Consider the following 19,507-nt stretch of genomic DNA (forward strand, 5'->3'; position numbering starts at 1 on the left):
ATATTTCCTGACCAAGGATCTAGTTCTCAATGTGCTTATCAAATCCATGTTCAACCATGTAGAAAATGAATAATAAAATTAGTTTCTTATGTAGTACCAATGATGCAATATTTTGGTCATTGATTTAGTTGCTTCATTGCTATATACAGATGAAAAACTAAAGCTGACTGATTTTTTTTTTTGCATATAACATTTTCTTATTTAGGGGCAAAGGCTGGTGGTACCTCAGCACTGAGGACAGGTTCTGATCAACATATTTAGAAAATATATCATTTTAGACAAAATATTTACCAATATTTCACAGAGGACAGCATCATATGATGCTTGGCATTTCATAATTCACAGGATCATATGAAGTGTAGACATTTTTTAACTTTGAAGATCATTTCAACTTAGTTAATCAGTAAGAGCACCATCATTTCTTCAATGCACTTCCATCAAAGAACCAGGCTCAGCGGTTCCAGTCTGAATCATCGAAAGCTTAAAACATCAAAATTCTGATCATCGCAACCAGAGCATCGAGTTTCAAACCATCAAAGATTCAAAGGGAATGTAAAAAAAAAGAAAAAAAACTCTAAAAACTATTTTATGCAGGGGGGGTTTTGTCCCCCTGCAACCCCCACACCCCCCAACTTTAATATACCAACTCCGAGATCGCACTACAGTGGGGTAAAGGCAAATCTCCATTTTAGCGCTATATGCAGAAGCGCTAAATGGGAGATTTCCCATACCCTGTCTGCAGTGCCATCACAGAGATGGCACATTCACAGACACAGTGTGCAGGGCACCTTGCTGCCCTGCAGAAACACTAGCTTTTTCCCTTTTTTACTTACCTTTTTCTTCCCCTTGACAACATCGATGTTCTAAACACTCGATGATATGGTCTTGACCATATGAATTTCGATGTTTTCAAGTGGAACAGACTCAGCAGCCCTATGTACATTTTGCTATCTTTACAAGGTTATTACCATGACACAGCTGGATATACTTTTGAGAACTGGAATGATCAGCTAATAGGAGCTGATATCCCAACTAGCACATGGGGAACACTTCCTTATGGATTTGACAGCAGGAAACAAAAAGAAAAATATCGCAGACATTGGTGTCATGAGCTGGAGTGCTTATTACTGTGGAACATTTCCATGCACCTCACAATGCTGTGTGGTATGACATTTGTGTAAATATTCGGTTTGAAGCAGAATGACATTTGTCTGCTAGCTGTTCCAAACTTAAATACTTTGGGATATTTTTTCTTCCTTTGTTACATCTTTTTGGAAGGGGGAGGGTCAGCTCATCACTGATATCTGGGTACCTTAATCTATTGCCCCATGCTTCATCCTTCATATGGTTCCCAGATTTTGTTGGGGCAGTACCATGGCATGTCATACAGCTGTGTGACTCCTCTCTTTCCAGGAAAGCAAATAAAGCCTCTTGGCAGCCCAAGTTGCTTTTCTCTTTGCATTTATGGAGTGGGTGTCAGGAGATAATCATAATTCAATGGCTAACTGCTATTTTCTGAAACCACCTCCTATTTTCCCGGGGATACTGAAGGGTGATGTACCAGCACATGCATGCACATAACAATGCATGCCGCACAAAGTTTTTGCTAGCTCCTAATGTAATCTGAAGCTTTGCACTTTGGTTGTATGTCCCCTTGGCAGTTATTCGGAAGTGATATAACTACTTTTGATCCTTCTCCCTGCCCAAGATAAGTCTTTACTCCAGCCTACTCCATAGCTGGCCATCTAACCCCTAGTTCAGTAGTAGATCCTGGGTCACCAGCAGCTGCATCACTAAATACCCTGCAACTGCACCAGTGGACTGGCCTTATATAATTTTTAGGTAATAGTTCTGATCTTTTTCTGTAAATTATCATTTACTTTCAAACTCTCTGAATAGGAATGTTTTATAGCAAATCCCTCGTATATTGGTAATGAAAATGTGTATATATACATTCTTAGCGTGAATAAAAAAAATGCCAAGTTTGGTTCGAGGGGTTAAAAATTCCTGCCAAAGTTATGTGATGCTGTTTTAAAATTTTACTTTCAATGTGTGAGGAATCAAAGGTGTCCTTCACCAAGCAGGGAATGATTCTCCATATACTTGAAGGGTATACATATTCTTTTTTACACATATGTCATATGTGAATGCACAGACACACACACACATATAATATATATATATATATATATATATATATATACACAAACACACATATGTATATGTGCATGAATGTGTGTGTGTGTGTGTGTGTGTGTGTGTGTGTGTGTGTGTGTGCGCATGTGCTTGTGCATATTCTGAAAAAGTTCTGTCATGTGGGTGGGTGTGTGCATGCCCATGTGCACAATGCAATCAGTGATTTGACGTCAGTGGTGAAAATGAGTCAAACAGGGCTAGCAAATTCCCTAATAAAATTATAAAGTTGATTAGGAGGCTATAGAGGGATTACAGGCAAAAATTAAAGTAGGTGGGTTCCTCTCTGATAATTTCTGCTTGAATAAAGGAACCAGACAAGAGTGACCTCTTTCCCCTTTGTTATTTGCATTATATTTAAAACCACTGGAAATAAAATAAGGGACTTAGAAATTCAAGGATATACTTGGTATGGTAGTCAGGAAAGCTGCCTCTATCTGCAGATGATATTATTTTATACCTGATAAAACCAGAAAAGGAGATTTTGTTGTTGTGAAACATTTTGAGACAGTTTCAGATCTTTTCCGATACAAAATTAATGAAGCTAAAACAAAGGCAATATCCATATTTATGGGTGTGATGAAATGAGGTACTACCAGCACAGCTAGCTGGAATTTTGGAATATCCATATTTATGGATGTGATGAAAGGAGGATTTATACAAGATGCTTGTGTTACAAATGTATTAGAACTGTATGTCATACAAGATGCCAATGTTACAAATGTATTAGAACTGTATGACATGTGTATATCAAACTGATTTGTCCAGATGTTTGTGTTGAAAAGGTATTTGTAAAATGCTTGTGCTTGAAATGTATATATAGCGTGCCCTACTACAGATAACAGAAATGTACATGCACTATTGTAACTGTTTGAATGTATATGTTTTAAAAGAGGAAACTGGAGGGTTAACCTCAGTCCAGTAAACTTTAAAAAAATATCTGAAAGCAAAGCACTTTATGGGCTAGGCCATAAAGATGCTATCTCACATGTTTCAATGCAGCCAGAGACACAAAGTCTGTACTAGGAAGCTTTCTGTATTGTCTTTGGATAGAACTAATTACTACTCTGGAAGCAAGGAGGTATGAAATTGTTTTATGACTTCCAGCACCTGCCACAGATCTGAGCAAAGGCCCTTGTGTGTGCTTTTTTACAGGCAGGTTCTGAATCCTGCCAGCTTCCAGCAATGGGGGTTTGTCTGAGAACTAGAAGCCAGATGACAAGAAGTGATGTCATTCTGCAAGCTATCCCAGCCGTAATATTTTAGATATTATATTGAGGAGTCTCTCAGCGAGACTGAGCATTCTGTATTCTGTCTGAGCCTCTCATTCAGTGTTATTTTAAATATTTCCTGTGATTTGAACTCTGATGTCACTGTGAATATATACTTACTATTTTCTTGTTCTTTTATTATTTTTTATTAAATATATTTAAACATTTCATTACAGCTGACCTTTGTAGAGATATTTAACTTATAAGTGTAGTTGCATATTTATTTGGTGACACTGTGTGGTCCACTCCTAATAGCCTTGCTCTTGGTCAAACTGCCATTTGTATTAATATTAATTTCACTCAGTATATTGGGTTCCCTTGGAACAGCCTTAAGGCAGCTGGCAGGAGTGTCTGGTGGCAGTCATAACTACCTTATAGACTGGACAGAAGGGGCATAGCTAGTAAATCTGTGCCACCTTCTCTCAGCTGTGTGTGTGTGTGTGTGTGTGTGTGTGTGTGTGTGTGTGTGTGTGTGTGTGTGTGTGTGTGTGTGTGTGTGTGTGTAAATCAAATCTCAAAGAGTGTGTGTGTCAGCTACATGGGCAGGGACACAAATAACTGGTTGGACAGAGAAAGTGCTGGAGGCCTTGGCTTGGAGACACAGCTGAGATCTCAACTGTATACCTGTGCCAGTGGGAAGTCTTACTGGGGATCTGAAGAAAGAGGAAGAAACTAGCCCCGGACTGACTGTGGTCGATATATGTGCTCTTAAGGGAAATTGCACTTGATGCAGAAAGCTGCATCTGAAACTATTATGTGTGTACTTATTATTCTTCCAGTGAACATCCCCACAGGTGCCAGTGGTGAGGATTGAGGCTCCTTGATTACTGGCCCAGATGTGGTGAGGCATCACAATGAGGACATGATAAAATGAAGTATTTAGGAGTATGGAATAAAAATGACTCCAGTGTGGCAGCTAAGGTTATGTGGGAAGAGGCTAAACAAAAGATAATACCAAAACCAAGAAATTGGAAGCAAAAATGGATATAGATAGTAAGATACAAGCAGTTAAATGTTTTTAGTTCTGTTAGTCTTATACACAGGTCTGACATATTTTTATCAACCAGATGAGAAGTTGTGGATAGCAATCAATAAAGAGCTGAAAGGTTTTATCTAGGAGGAGAAGACAGCAAGGTTCATTTGGGATAAACTGATTCTTCCAATAGAACAAGGTTGATTGGGATTACCCGACTTCAATGGGTATTCCATAGCCAAACAGATAAGCCTCCTATACATAGCACAAGCAGAAGCCTATAATTAAAAGTGGAGAGGGATGATGATAAAACAGGGGGGAATCTCAAGAAACAAGAAGAGACTGTGATTGTGGATGCAAATCTTTAAGAAGAATAACAATAATCATGCAGAATATTATATTCGTAAAATAGCAGAAAGTATCCTAAGAACTAAGGCAACACAGGGATAGAGAAAGGAGATTCTGATGACAGGGATGACTGCAATTAGGGATATAAATAATAGGCAACAAGGGCAGGAATTTATTGGAGAAAACTGGCAAAGGAACCAAAGTACTGGGTGCAAATAACTAGAGACAGAAAGTTAATACAGTGGGAAGACGCCAAGAATTTATTTGGACTGCAGGTTAGAGATTGCCTTTCCTGACAAGGACTGACATCAGAGTAGGCAAAGAGAAAGAAACAGGGGGGTCATAAATGAAAGACTGGCACTGGTAGAGTTTTTTTGTAGAATCTAGAACAGAAGCTGCTGTTAAAAAAGGAATAATTAGTAGAGAATATAAAATATTTAATGATAACTATAAGAATAAATCAGAAGGAGTTAGAAAGGATTGGGAAGACAAATTGGATAAGCAATTCACAAACAAACAATGGGGGATATATGTATGTCTCCCAAATATGCAATAAAATCTAGAAGACTTAGGATTTTTGCTTGGAAATGTTTACATAGGTATTTTTATACCCCAAGTAGACTCTAGAGAATTTTTCCTTAGGTAGACAAATGCTGGAGGTATGTTTGGAAAGAAAGAGGTAATTGGGAACATATTTTCCGTGAGTGTAATGAGTTGGCAGACTTTAAAGATTCTCTGCAGACTACTCAATCAGAGATGTTGTGTGAGCAAACTGGTGTGTTTAGGGAAATAATTTTTCTGAGCTATAATACAGAATCAGAATTGCCTATACATAGTAAGGCCTTGCTGAGTCTAATTATGGTGGCTGCCAAAAAGCAACTACTAGAAAATGAAAATCAAAGTGTCCACCAACTGTACTAAAAGAAGTGAATATAGTAACAGAGATAGAACAACTGGAATTGGGATCTTTAGAAAAGGGTAGGAGTAAATTACATAGTAAAAATGAGAATTGTGGGAACAATGCATACAGGGGAGAAATGAGGTTTCAAAGAACGCAGGATTTGAATGAGCTATGTAGTATCTGACTGACAATGATTGGGTGGATTATAAGTGATGTATAATGTTTGTAACTAAAATTATGCCAATATGGTTTGTGATGTATAATGCTTGCAACTAAAACTATGTCAATATGGTTTGTTTTCATTTATATACATATATGATTGTCTATGTCATAATGTCATAAGTGATAATTTAATAAAGATGTTTCTTGTTTAAAAAGGAGAAGTAGCAAATCTGAATCTGACAAACAGCTTAAGAGCATAATTAGTATACTTAATAACTTAATATGAGAAGGCAAGGATTCAACCAGTTGTCTCATTAGGATATCAGGAAAAGCTGAAAATGGAATGTGCAGTGTGAAGAGAGAGATACAGTGGGGTGACTACAGATATCCAGTTTATGGATTCTGGGGAGCAGTTTCATCATATGTAGTCTTAAGGTACCAGGTCAGGCAGTTTGTCTAGGCACTGACAGAGGATCTACAGGAAGGTCAGTAGGAAGTACCACATACACTACTAAAGATGTAAATACCTAACTATGAGAATACTTTAAGGTAAGTGAATCCAGTTTATGGGGAGATGAACTTCTGTTTTTTTTTTTATTGATGTAATAGGACTTCACTGCATTCTACAAAGTATAGTATACAGAAAGTATAGGTAGGAGTCAGTAAAGCTACTAAATGGATATTATATGATAATAAAAGCAGAGGGTATGGGTTACACCTGTATGTTATGTCATACATGGGGGATCAAGAGCTATTGAACTGTAAGATGTGGAAAGAAAGATGGAAACATGTAACGTGTGAAAATATGTTTAGACCTTTTATTAATAATTATTTAGGCTAAAGATGTGTTTATTTCTAATGGAATGTTTGACTACTTAAGATAGTTATGTTTTATTTATTTATTTACTTTGTTTGCTGGGATAGTCTGCCTGAGCTAAATTCCAAGGGAGAAAAGCTCCAAGATATAGGTACAGCAAAAGTAACAATTATTAACTAAGACCATCTATACAAAGCAGTTTTGAAAACAAAAGAGTAAAACTGGAGGTGTATACTACACATTTAATGCACCCCTTTTCAGCTGAATTTAGAGGACAAAAGCTTCTAGGTTATTATATTAACTAAATTCGACACAAAATAAAACCTAACCTATATTGTTATATACAAGTTTATATTTATAGCTGCATATTAGGAGAAGGGCGAGTGTAAGTCATAAAACTGGTATATAAGAGAAAGAGAAAGTAAGTAAATGTGAGAGTGCATAGTAGGCAAAAAGGAAATATTAAAAGAGTGTAGGGTGATGGGAGGAAACACAGGTGATTTGAAAAGAATAGAAGGAGGAGAGATTTGAAGGTAAGTGGGTATTTAAATGCCACTGATTATCAAATGTGGAGAGACGGGGGGGATGCAGGACGTAGATTTGAATTTCACTTTATACTGTGGTGGTGGTGCTGCGGTAGCATTGTCGCCTCACAGTAAGACGCTGTCCGGTTCGATTCTCAGAAAGAGCGTCTTCTGCGTGGAGACATGCGTGAATGGGCGTACCTTCATTGAAGGTTGTGTGTCAGAGCTGGCAACTCGGCATGTAAAAATCTACTGCCAATCATTAGCGGACCGGAGTTCCGCTGTGGTGACCCCTAACCGGGAAAAGCCGAAAGACACAACAACAACAGCAGCAACACAATGTATTAGTTGTGAGGAATTGTTTTAAATTTGTTTGAAATATTTTAAGTTAGATTACACAAATGTCTCGAGAGAGGGAGTTCTATAATGCAGTAATTTATTTGAAAAAGAATACACATTTGGAGAAATTAAAGAAGGGAATCTGATTCTATGTAACCCTCATAGTATCCAAAATTGTACATACCTTATAAAATGGAACATATGTGACTGACGGATGGATCTAAATAATTCACGCAGACAGGAAAAGAGTTTAGCACCACAGTAAAAAAAGAGTTTTATATTGTAAAGCTTAAGTTTAAAGATTGTTGTTTTACAGATTATATCCATTTCAGTGTCACTTTATTCAGGTTGTTTGTATCACAAGTGTGTCATTAATCTTAGGGTAGCTGCCATTGGAAAAGTCAGTGAATGCTCAGCCATTTCAGATGAGGCTGGTCTTTGCACTTAGTATGCACACTGCAGTATCGTGGTCTGATATAAAAACTGACAGAGTATCAGCGGGATGGGACAGATTGTGTCAATAATAGTTACAATAATATCAAGAATATGATTCCACATTGGGATTTTAGCCAGTTGCTCAAGGTGATTATTATTATTATTATTATTATTATTATTATTATTATTATTATTATTAATAAAATCCACAATACTTTCTACATGTCTGTTCCCAACACTGTAGTTATCCCAAATGAAGTTCTGGTAAATGGTGGCACTGTTATGGATCTCTAAGCTATTACGTTAATAAGGAATCCATCATGTCCGTGGGGAGGGGTGAAATAAAGGGGTACAGTAATATCTTAGCAAATATAAATAAGTCAGTGCAATTTAAGTTAATTAAGACTATAAGACAATTTGGTACTTTGGGGTCTACTCCCTGCACACACACACACACACACACACACACACACACACACACACACACACACACACACACATACACACTGTCCTGTCCCCACTTACAAGAAGGTGCCTCTTGCCAGTTCTGTGCCATCCACTGGTGATCACTGGTGAGACCTGAATCCTAGAAAGACATGCCTCTCCCTCTCACCCCATGGCAAGGTGAGCAGGGGAGCCTTAGCTCCCCTTTTTCTCCCCAGTCAAATCCTCCTGCACCAGGTCTTCTGGGTCACAATCTGGGCAATATCCTTTTACATCACAGAGTCATATGGGTATTTAGCTATTATTGCTGGTTTGGATCAAATTGCCTTTTTCATACTGTAAAAGAGTTTTGACATACCAAGTCTAGGAATATAGTAGCAGCCTACCATGGTGGTGTTTGCAGACAAAACTATGCCATGCACTCATACAGAGAACAATGCTCTCTAGTTACTCTTCCATTTACAACGAGTCAAGGCGAGCAGTTAAAAGTCATAGATATATACATGGGAACATCGCCTCAGTGTACTCCTTTAATGTCTCATCATTAGCAGACTTAGGATAAGAAACTAAAGAAGAAGAATATGACATTTGTTAACCGGGAATGTCCAACTGAGCATGAGAACTTTTTTAGTGGAGGCCCACGGAGAAAAGCTCCACAAAAAAAGAAGTAATACAAACTAGTAAAAGTCAGGTTTGTTCAAAGATTATACAAAGCTTGAAATATAGTTATAAATGCAAAATACTGAAGTAGTATTACCTACAAACTGTAATATTAAAATTAAAGTACAATATAGGTCAGTCTGCAATACAATACCAATGTACAGACAAACAAGGGACGTTAAATGTGAAAGGAGAAAAACAGATAAGTACTTAAATAAAAAGAAGTTTAACGGAAAGGGAATGAAGAATAATAGTAAAGAGAGAAGAGAGTTAGGCAGCATTTTGGCAGGGGCAGATCACAGAGTATATAATTTAATAAAATGAGTGGGACTATCGCACAGAGGATTATGGTCAAGTCTGTGATCAAAACCAACTTATTATGAGTGTGTGATATAGATGCCAAGAAATTCAACTGAAGAACAGACTGAAGGCATCCATGTGAGGAACAACAAAAAACAGCCAGCACTCATCCAAGTGAGGTAAAATCTTTTTTTGCTATTACAGTGCATTCCTTTTTGGCTGTTACACCTTGCCATACGTGCAGAAACTTGGGTGCGGAATATCCATGTGAAGAACTCATGATAAGCAGTTATGACTGGAGACCTCATCATAATTATTTGCAGTGTATGCAGCTTTATTTGCAGCATGTGCTACCAGTTATAGAAAAATATATAGGAACAGAAAGTGTTTAAAGCTTTGAATGTTGTAAATACACACTACAGCCAGAAAATAGGCCAAAGCAAAGTATTCATCTGATGAACAGACAGCTTTAAAAGCTGTCAAGACACTTCACTCTGCCACATGTTTGTGGCATGAAATATATAACAGGTTTTAAAAGCTATGAAAATGCTTTAGATGCTGTTCTCTGGTGGCTGGTGCTACACTCTACTGAGATACCTGAGCTTAATGTCACTGAAAGGTGCTTAACAAAACTATCACCTTTCTTACATCACAAAAGTGCTTAACAAAGTTGCCTTTTTCTGGAATTTATAGTATAATCACAGCACTCTGTGCCTCACAAAGCTACTTGGCATTCTCAAACAATGTTTAACATTCAGGGCTATATCTTCCATTAGACAAAGAATGATTAATATTCAGGCCTATATCTTCCATTGAAGTTAATGCACCTCAATTCTGATACACAAGCAAAAGGCTATAGAAAAGCAGGGATCTGAGGAAGCATTTTTTGACAGAGAAAACTGTAGTCTGTCTGTCTGTCTTGTTGACATTGATGCTGAACACTATATGGATAATTGCAGAATACAAATGGCAGACATATGAAAAGTCCAAGTATGTCATTGTACAAGTAGCATATAAATTATGTTTCATACACTGCGTGCTTTGTTTAATATTGCTGTGTTTCCATGCCTCCTTTAATGCTGCTTTCTCTCATACCATCTATGCATATTAAAATGTCGGATAATTAAATCACTAGCACATGCTATTGTCTACCTACCTGAGTAGGATTGCTTATTTCTGGACAGCTGTCACATGCATCTCCAACACCGTCATTATCCCTGTCTGTCTGCAAAGGGTTGGGTACTTTCGGGCAGTTATCCAGTGTATTTTGAATACCTAGAAACACAATAAATGTCATTATTTTTGGCACCTCTTTCATTAACAGACTGAGACAGATTATTTCAATTTCATGTTTACTTTACAGGCAGAATTTTAAAACCTTTACCACAATAAATACAAGTATTTTGAAATAATAATTTATCATCTGACTTCTGTTCATTGTGCTGCACATAACAGAATCTAAGTTACTCAGCAGCCTAGAGTAATCAGTCCACAACTAGATGCAATGTGAAAGGAGGAAACTCGTAGTATAATCCAGTCATTTGTAAAGGCAGAAATACAACGTTCTTTTTTTAACAAAAAGGGAATGCACTTTCATGACAGTGCTTAGAAGTTTGGATGTAGTCTCACAAAAGTGCTTAGTCATGAAAGTGCATACAGTTTCATCCATTTTAGATCTGCCTGTATAAGGGATTGTATTTCATTTGGTGAAGTTGGAGTTCTGCCTACTTTCTGAAGTGTGTGCATTTAGTAGTATACATGTACAGCAGAGTTTGGAGTAACAAAGCAAGAAAGATCCTCTACCTTCTTAAGATATACATAAGGCACAGGGAAAAATGGCACCTCACTGGCACTGTGCACTACAGCAGTCAGATAAAAAGTCAACAAAGACAACAGTGAGGAAGTTTATTCTGCATTTAGTAACGTAGCAAGCATACCCCCCTTCTCTCTGATTTTCTGGATTTGAGGAACACAGTTCTTCTTAAGCTACATGACTTTATGTTAGCAGTACAGAAACACTGGAGTGTGTGTGTGTGTGTGTGTGTGTGTGCGCGCATGTGTGTGTGCCCATTTGCATTACACTCAGCATTCCCACTACAGTTTAGATAATAGTAATATGTACTGCTGCAGCAGTAACAAAGGTACTCCAGTTCATTTCTTAGTTAACTGACGCCTCTTGTCAATGAGGGAATTCGGAGTTGTTGTAATCTCAGCCATACCTCTCAGCTGTACAGATTTTTACAGACTGTCCAAATTTTTGCCTCATATTTTTGGTGTGTTCCTCCTAAAATCTGTACCTTTCTGGCAAATAGCTGAGGACTGAAGTCATTAAATAATGACAAACATTTGAATTTAGGACTCCACATCCTTCAGAAAATTCATGCTAATGCAAAACCTATTATTCTATCAACTTTCTAAGTTTGTAAGGGAAATATTTAAAATCTGTACCGATTTGTCCCTCCATCCTTTTAGGCTTTGTCCAGATTTTTTGCTCTAAGAGGTTGAAAGGTATGATGTCAGCTTAGTTTTGGAAATCATTATAAACAGTTGTATAATGGCTGGTACTATGGGAGGGAAAGCACATATTCCTGTCCTAAGTTACGTCCTGTAGAGCCTATCATACAAAACAGTCCATCAGGTTATGTCTTAGTTCTCTCAGTTCTGACCTCATCCATGAAATTATTGTTATTAATTCAGTGAGTTAACCAAGTAAGTGAACTGGTTCGAGCAACTTTTTCAGCAAGGATCTGAACCATTCAGGCAAGACAATCAAAACAGATTGTTAAATACATTACGGCTTATTGTTGACACAAGACATCCAGACACATCGTGCAGTCGCTGAATAGTATTTTAATAAGTAATGTACAATTATTACTAATAAATAAAACTTTTAATAACTACAGAGTAGGAACTCTAGTTAGAGGTATACATATAGAGAAATAAAAGGAATTATACAACGAACCCCCATTAATATTCCAAAACGTGCACACTGACTGGTCAGCGTGCATGTTGTAAATCAGACTTATACTAATTGAAAAAGATCCAGTCGCCCGGACTTTTTTCATTAGTATAAGTCTTTTTTTTTTTTGTTACAGCAACGGAGAACGCAAGAGCTCCATTGCTTTTTAGAAAGTGTCTCGCTATGTTAAAGGAGTTTAACATAGCGAGAGAGCTTTAAAAAGCAACGGAGATCTTCCTTTCTCCGTTGCTTTTTTTAAAGCCGTCTCACTATGTTAAACTCCTTTAACATAGCGAGACACTTTCTGAAAAGCAACGGAGATCTTGCTTTCTCTATTGCTTCCACACACAGCTCTGATGTACTGCGTAAGCATACACATGCGCAGTACATCAGAACTGCCACAGAATACCAGACAGCTGCGGAAGGGCAGCACAGAGGCATTATACAATGCCATTACTTAAGAAAAGTAAAATTTTTTTTAAATAATGTCATTGCATAATAGCAATAACCCACTTCTGGGTGTGAGTAATGCTGGATTTACCCATGGTTGTCTTTGTTTGGGCCACTCGTGACCAAACCACACCAACCATGGGTAAATCCAGCATTACCCACACCCAGGCGTGGGTTATTGCTTAAGCATCATTCACATACACAAATTCTGTTCTGAATGACCATATCACAGGCAACTGTTTTGCTACTGATGCTCATACCATCTCTAATGGTGAATTAAATATTTACTTGTTTACCAACTAATTGTCTTAAGATGTTTCTACCTACTGATTTAACTTAAAGAACAAGTCAGCTGTGAGTGAGAGTTATCAGCAAAGGTAGAGAAGAAAGACTGGCTCAGTATAAGAAGGTAAAGCAGTAGTAACAGTCAGTGAGCAGTGAAGCCTGCAGCCCTGAAGCAGCAATATTTATCTAGTTTAACCAGTTCCTTATTGAGTAATATAATATCATTGAAACATACTTGGTTTGTTAAATTGTTAGTAGCTGCCAGAGTGCTGTATTTTGACCTAAAATTGTTTTGCCTATCTTTAAGTATGTCATTTTAGCAATGTACACCATTGTTTGAATGAAGATTAGTACTTTCTCTAGGATTTTTGAAAGTGGGCACACATTCATTATTCTAAGAGTGACCAAGAGATGAAGCAGAATAAAGAAAGCTGCTCCAAAGAACATAAAGTAAGGTGTATGATCACATATAGCACAGACAATGCAGCTATATGTGGCACTATTAGGAAATATTGGCCGATTTTAACTTCAGATATTAGAATCAAAGAACTGGTAGGAGAAATACCCAGCTTTGCATTTAAGAACAAAATAATTTAGAGAGGCTTCTATGCCAAAAAGATGGAACAGAGTTCGCTCAGGCTGCTCCTACAAGGCCTAACAGAGGTACACGCAAATGGGGTTTCTGTAAAGCATGTGCTTGATTAACACACAAGATACATTTATATATCCTGCAAAAAATAAGATATATACTTTCCAAGGGAGAGTGAATTGCAATAGCAGGAACCTAGTATAGGCTGCAACCTGCAGCATCTGCACAGCTTATTATATAGGTAAAATGAACAGAAAATTCAAGGAACGTATTCTTCGCCACCTATGTGATATAAGAAACAAGGTAAAAACTAACTCTGTCTACCAACATATCTCTTTTAGATTTATGGCTTTATCAAACATAAAGAAAGTATACGAGGTGGTGACCTAATGAATAAAACGGAAGCTGAAGAAGCAAGGTGGATTATGGATCTGAGTGGATCATCCCCCAGGATTGAATGCGGTAGTACCCCTAAAACCTATATTAAAAGGGCGGGGCCTGAGAAATAAAAAGTAATTACAATCTAAGCTTTCACTTTAAGGAATGATGTCTTCAGAATGGGAGTGGCAAATGCTTTGTATTAAAAAGGAAGTCTTTTCTTACTTCTAACAGGATCTGAAGAAGGTTAAGCGTAACTGAAAGTGCTTATCCTGTATTTTACTGTTTGTTTTATTATTTGTTTTATGTAATAAAGAGTTTTTAACAGTCTAACTAGAATTGGTAAGCTCCTACTTAGATCGCTGTTTGTATCAAGAGTACTTCAGTTGTTTTTTAACAGCTTAACAGTTCTTGTAAGAGCTAGGAAGCTTCAACTTAAACTGCTGTTTATATCAAGAGTGCTTCAGCTATTTTTACCAGCCCAACAGTTCTTGTAAGAGTCAGCAAACTTCCATTCTAACTGCTGTTTGTATCAAGAGTGTTTCAGCTGCCATTAACAGCTCAACAGTTTCAGCAAGCTTCAATTTAAACTGCTGTTTGTAACAGCTCAACAGTTCTTGTAAGAGATACCAAGTTTCCACCTTAACTGCGGTTTGTACTGAGTATTTTAATTGTTGAAATATTTGAAAGCAAGAGGTGGCACATTCATCCTTTTTTCTACACATTTATAATGGGCCTATAAAGAGCTGCAGTTTTAGGTGAGAATTTTCTTCTTTTTTTTGGCTTTTCCTGGTTAGGGGTCACCACAGCAGATCACCTGTCCGCTCATGATTGACAGTGGAGTTTTATGGTATCGAGTTGCCAGCCCGGTGCTCAACCTTCCACGGAAGGCACACACACGTACAAACACACTCCCACCTAGGGCCAATTTAGAGTGTCCAATCCACCTACAGCACATCTTTGGGATGTGGGAGGAAACTGGAGCACCACTAGACCACAGGAAGGACATGCAGACTCCAGTTTTAGGTGAGAATATTTTGGGTATAAGAGAAATTAATTTAATCATCAAACTATGCAGAACAGAGCACAATATAATTAAGACACTGTAGATGTAGACCAGAGTCTGACACAAAAACTGACTACCAAGTCATAGGAGCTCAAAATGAATACGGTCAAATTATTGATTATAGTTACTTTCAGTTTTGTCTAGAAGTTTTTTTTGTAATGTGCTTACAACAGAATGAGGGCTAGTCTATATACTTGTGAAGTTGAATGGTTAGTTGGGGAGGTGGTGTTTTTGAAAATACTGTTGGGTGAGTAGAGGGTGTTCAGGTTATGTTTTTCATTATGCTTTTTATTAGTTCTGTATTGGCTATAGCAGTCGTGAGGAGTTTGGGAGATGCTTTGTCACTACCTATGTTATTTATTTTATTCCAAAATTGTTTTGTCTACATCTTTCTCAAGCAACCTGCTTTTAAGTGTATTAATAATGATTCTGACTTCTCTATTCAGTTTCAGATAATTATCATGTTTTAGTGAATTGTTTGGGTCAAGTTTCCATACTTTCCTGGCCTGGACTCTGAGTACGATGAACTGTTTTAGCCAAGGGTGGGCTTTCGTCTGACTCTGAAATTTTTTTGTGCGGGCACAGTCTTGTATGTATAGGAATTATGAAGATACGTAAGGTAGCTAAAGTTGAGGTGGCATTAGTGCATATGTAAAGTGAGCTCGTCAGTAGCTTGTAGGTTGGCTAAGAGGATCAGTTATTGTTCTGGTTAGTATTGCGTATGGTGGTGAAGGCTGCGATTTAAGTGACCAGTAGGTCAGAACTGGACAGTGGTCACCGATGGAATCAGAAAGTAGATGGAGTGAACTAAGACTTTTCGGGAGTATTACTAAGTATAATGTCTACAGCTGAGTATTGTGGTTTGGTCTGGTTTGGTTTGGTTCTTTGGGATGACTTTATGATTGCCTGCAATGGTAGTGAGTAGTTTCAAAATGCTTAGCATTAGGTCAGCAATAGATGGCTAGCTTGGTGTGCTTTCCTGGTTGTGTTTGCACTAATAACCATTTTAGGTCAGTAATACTGGAGGATTATAATGAGACTATCATCACTGAAAGTAGATTTGCTGTACTATCCATTATGAGTGTCACACCGCTGGCCTGGGATTTTCCTACACTATTAACACAGAATAGTGCATGCTGTTGCTGAAATGCATTTTGCTACTTATGAGCTGCTCTTGCCTGGGTTTTATTTGTAGTAATCCACAGTTCATATGGGGCCATTTGTTATTTAGACTTCAAGTATTTAAGTAGGAAGTAGGTAATTTTTTGCTTGTGGGATATGCTGGTAGTTAGGAGTAACTGGGCCTTGGTTTTGTTGTCAGTGTCTGTGGATTGTAAAAGGACAATATAATGAATAATGAGTGTCTGCATACCTTAGTGAGAGAGTGTAGGGGCTGCTTGTTTGTAAGTAATTGGACATTTTTATTTAAGGATGCTATTATTTGTTAATTCTACACAGTGATGTAGGGTTGTTGAGCCCGAAAGCTTTGTTGTATATTAAACATTTTTGTTGATTTGTGTTGCTAAGTTCATTCTTATTTTATCTATTTTTATATGCAGACTTTCGCTTTACCCTACTTCTTGGTTTTTGTATTATGTTCTGAATTTATTCCATATATATGATGGGTTTTCCTTGGTTCCTCAATTTGGTGGTTACAGGTGAATAGGATAAAGGAGAGTATTTATTTATTTATTTATTTCACATTTGTTAACAGGGTTGGTCCAGCTGGGTAAGAATTTACCCCTTTTCAGTGGAGACCCGAGGGGAAAAGCCCCAAACAGACATACAAATATACACGAATAGAAACAAATTAACAATATTAAAGAGCAAAACAATCTTATGGATACAATGGATAAGAAGAACATAATGTACTCAATGGAAAAGTACATAGCTATATATACAAAATGTGTAGTAATAGGTTGTAACAGGAGAGACAACAATAATAAATCCAGCAGGTAGAGTATAGCCGAATTAAAGGTGCATTACTGGATGCATATAGAATGTGATGTATATTTTTCTTGAGCTGTATGGGAAATGACATATATGGTGGTTTGAGATATATAAAATATACTAAATAACATTCTACACAACTATGTCCCCAGTTAATCATTATGATCCAATGACCAAAAACTCCTGTCTATTCACAAACCCATCAAATCTTCTGGGCATTGTCTATACTCGTACCATGTTGCTAAGGCCTGGAACTCCTTACTTGTATCCATCAAGTCAATACCCTCCCTCCCATATGGCTTTGTTCTTGCTCAACATCAGGATAAACTGTATCCCTAAATGTGAACAAGAACCTATTCATACCTTACACCTCCTTAGTCTTCCTTCTTCACTCACTTCCTGACTTCTGTCAATTTCTCTCCCTGGCATTCTCTCTAAATATACCATAAACCTGCTTTACTCTCACTTCACATTGTAAGTTTTGTTTGCGTTATACTAACTTAATTTTTTTATCAACTGGCTAAAATTACACTACATATTAAATCATTATCATATAACTTGTAGCTATTCTTAACATTATCATATTATGTCTAATTTGGTATAATTATATAAACTGTAGATGTTTTTGTATTATTTTTGAAGATTGTAAAATTATTATTCGCAAAATGTTTTGTAATACTTTGGAGTTTTTCTCCCCAGGCCTCTGCTGAAAATGAGCTCCTACCCAGTTGGATTTTTCCAGTAATCAAATGTCAATCAATCAATCAATCAATTAATCAACAAATAAATAAATAAATAAAGTACGTAAACAACTTGGAACAGCTACAAATGATGGAGTGCTCAGACAGTGGACATAATTAGCATGCCTAAATTTCCTACACTAGAATCACTTTTACACTGTTTCTTTCTGCAGATCACCCGTGTCTCTCTTAACCTTATCAGTCGTCCTCCTACCCAGATTGTCCCTATTTTTTACTTGCCTGGCATCAGTACCCTAGCATGACCACTTGTTGGGTGAGTACCCACTTTCTATGAGAAACAAACTTTTCTGCGAGCTGCTCACTATATTTCTACATGAGCACAAATGTGCAATACGACTTAGCAAGCCTACACCATGCTGCTGTGTGCGTAGAGTTTAATGCAGCTTCAGACATCCACATCGCTGCTTATGCATTCATTTGTCTTACCCCCCCCCCATTACTACCACATAATGATTACAATAAATAGTAATCAACATCTTCCTAGTCTCCCAAGAGATGACAGCTCTCAACACTTGGATATCTTTGGTATTGAGGATGCTAACCAGAGTCAAGTTGCTGCTGGCAACTCAGGCAAACATCATTGCCCTACACCACTAATTTGGCCTGAGATATTATTTTCTTAAGTGCTTACTGTGACAATACCAAAGGAAGGGACTCGCAGGGCTGCTGTGGCTCAAGGGTCTGCACTCATATTCATGGTAGGGGTCATTGTTTGTGTGCATTTATTTGCATTCCATTTAATTTATTTAAAATTCATAAGCCTCTCCTAATATAACTCATTTTAGAAAATAGCAAAGACTGCTTGGTTTTACCCTCAAGAATATCTGTAAAAAGTGATATAACATTATTGGCCGCACTGAAGAAAAGCACGTAGCCATAAATTGTGTGAGTCCCAACTTTACCCAGTACAAATCACTACTAACAATAATACATGGGTACTGGTTGTGAGTTCTTAGCCACAGTAGGCCTGGCTTTTCCTTAAAAGTGCTGTTAGTGGCAATGATGCAAAAGTTTGCTGTGAAATGGCTTATTCTTTATTCATGCTGTCAGCAACAGAATATATAGTATTAGATATGTTGGTGAAACAGTGACAGAAGGTGAGCTCACAAAGTCTCAAATATCAGTCTTTTCCAGCAAAATTAAATCAAACAATGCAACAGAAGACATTTAAAATTAGAGTTGTATTGATCTATAACAGTATAACACACTACATATCATAATGCAGAATAAATGGCTGTCAGAATCACACAGTCAAAAATAACTCTCTCACAAAATGCTTCCCCCATCACAAACCATCCCACTATATACTATAGATAAGGGTCCTACAAGTCACAGGTGGGTGGTAGGATTTATGAAGGTTATTTTAGAGTACCATACTCATCTGCACTCAACCGTGGGTGTGCCCACTGCTAAGGCATTATCTCTCAACAGGACCCAGATACTAAATCTTGCACTGGGCAGACGTAACTGCATCTGCATACTCTGCACAGCAATCATGGACAGACCTACATTATTCACCAAGGTGTCATGTGTTTATTTGTTTGTTTTCTTGTTTGGTGTTTTTGCCAGGAAATGTTGACAGTGCATTGTTCATTTTCTAGATCCAAGAAAGAAAGATCCAAGTTTAAAAAATCTGCAATCTACAAAGTCAATGTAAAGTCAGCAAAATAGTGTAAAATGGAAAAAAAAGTGAATAAAACTG

At 37.4% G+C, this 19,507-nt stretch overlaps 1 protein-coding gene across 2 annotated transcripts in view; it reads right to left on the reverse strand.

The window, feature by feature from the left end:
* THBS3 (thrombospondin 3) overlaps positions 1-19,507 on the reverse strand; it is a 948,644-nt gene that overhangs the window by 412,943 nt on the left and 516,194 nt on the right. For both annotated transcript variants that reach the window (XM_044080201.1, XM_044080202.1), the window contains exon 15: positions 10,524-10,642. In XM_044080201.1, the coding sequence (XP_043936136.1) occupies positions 10,524-10,642 (119 nt within the window). The remainder of the gene's footprint in view (positions 1-10,523; positions 10,643-19,507) is intronic.

This window comes from Protopterus annectens, chromosome 8.part0 (genome assembly GCF_019279795.1).
Source record: "Protopterus annectens isolate FY-2018-M chromosome 8.part0, PAN1.0, whole genome shotgun sequence".
Classification (NCBI taxonomy): domain Eukaryota; kingdom Metazoa; phylum Chordata; order Ceratodontiformes; family Protopteridae; genus Protopterus; species Protopterus annectens.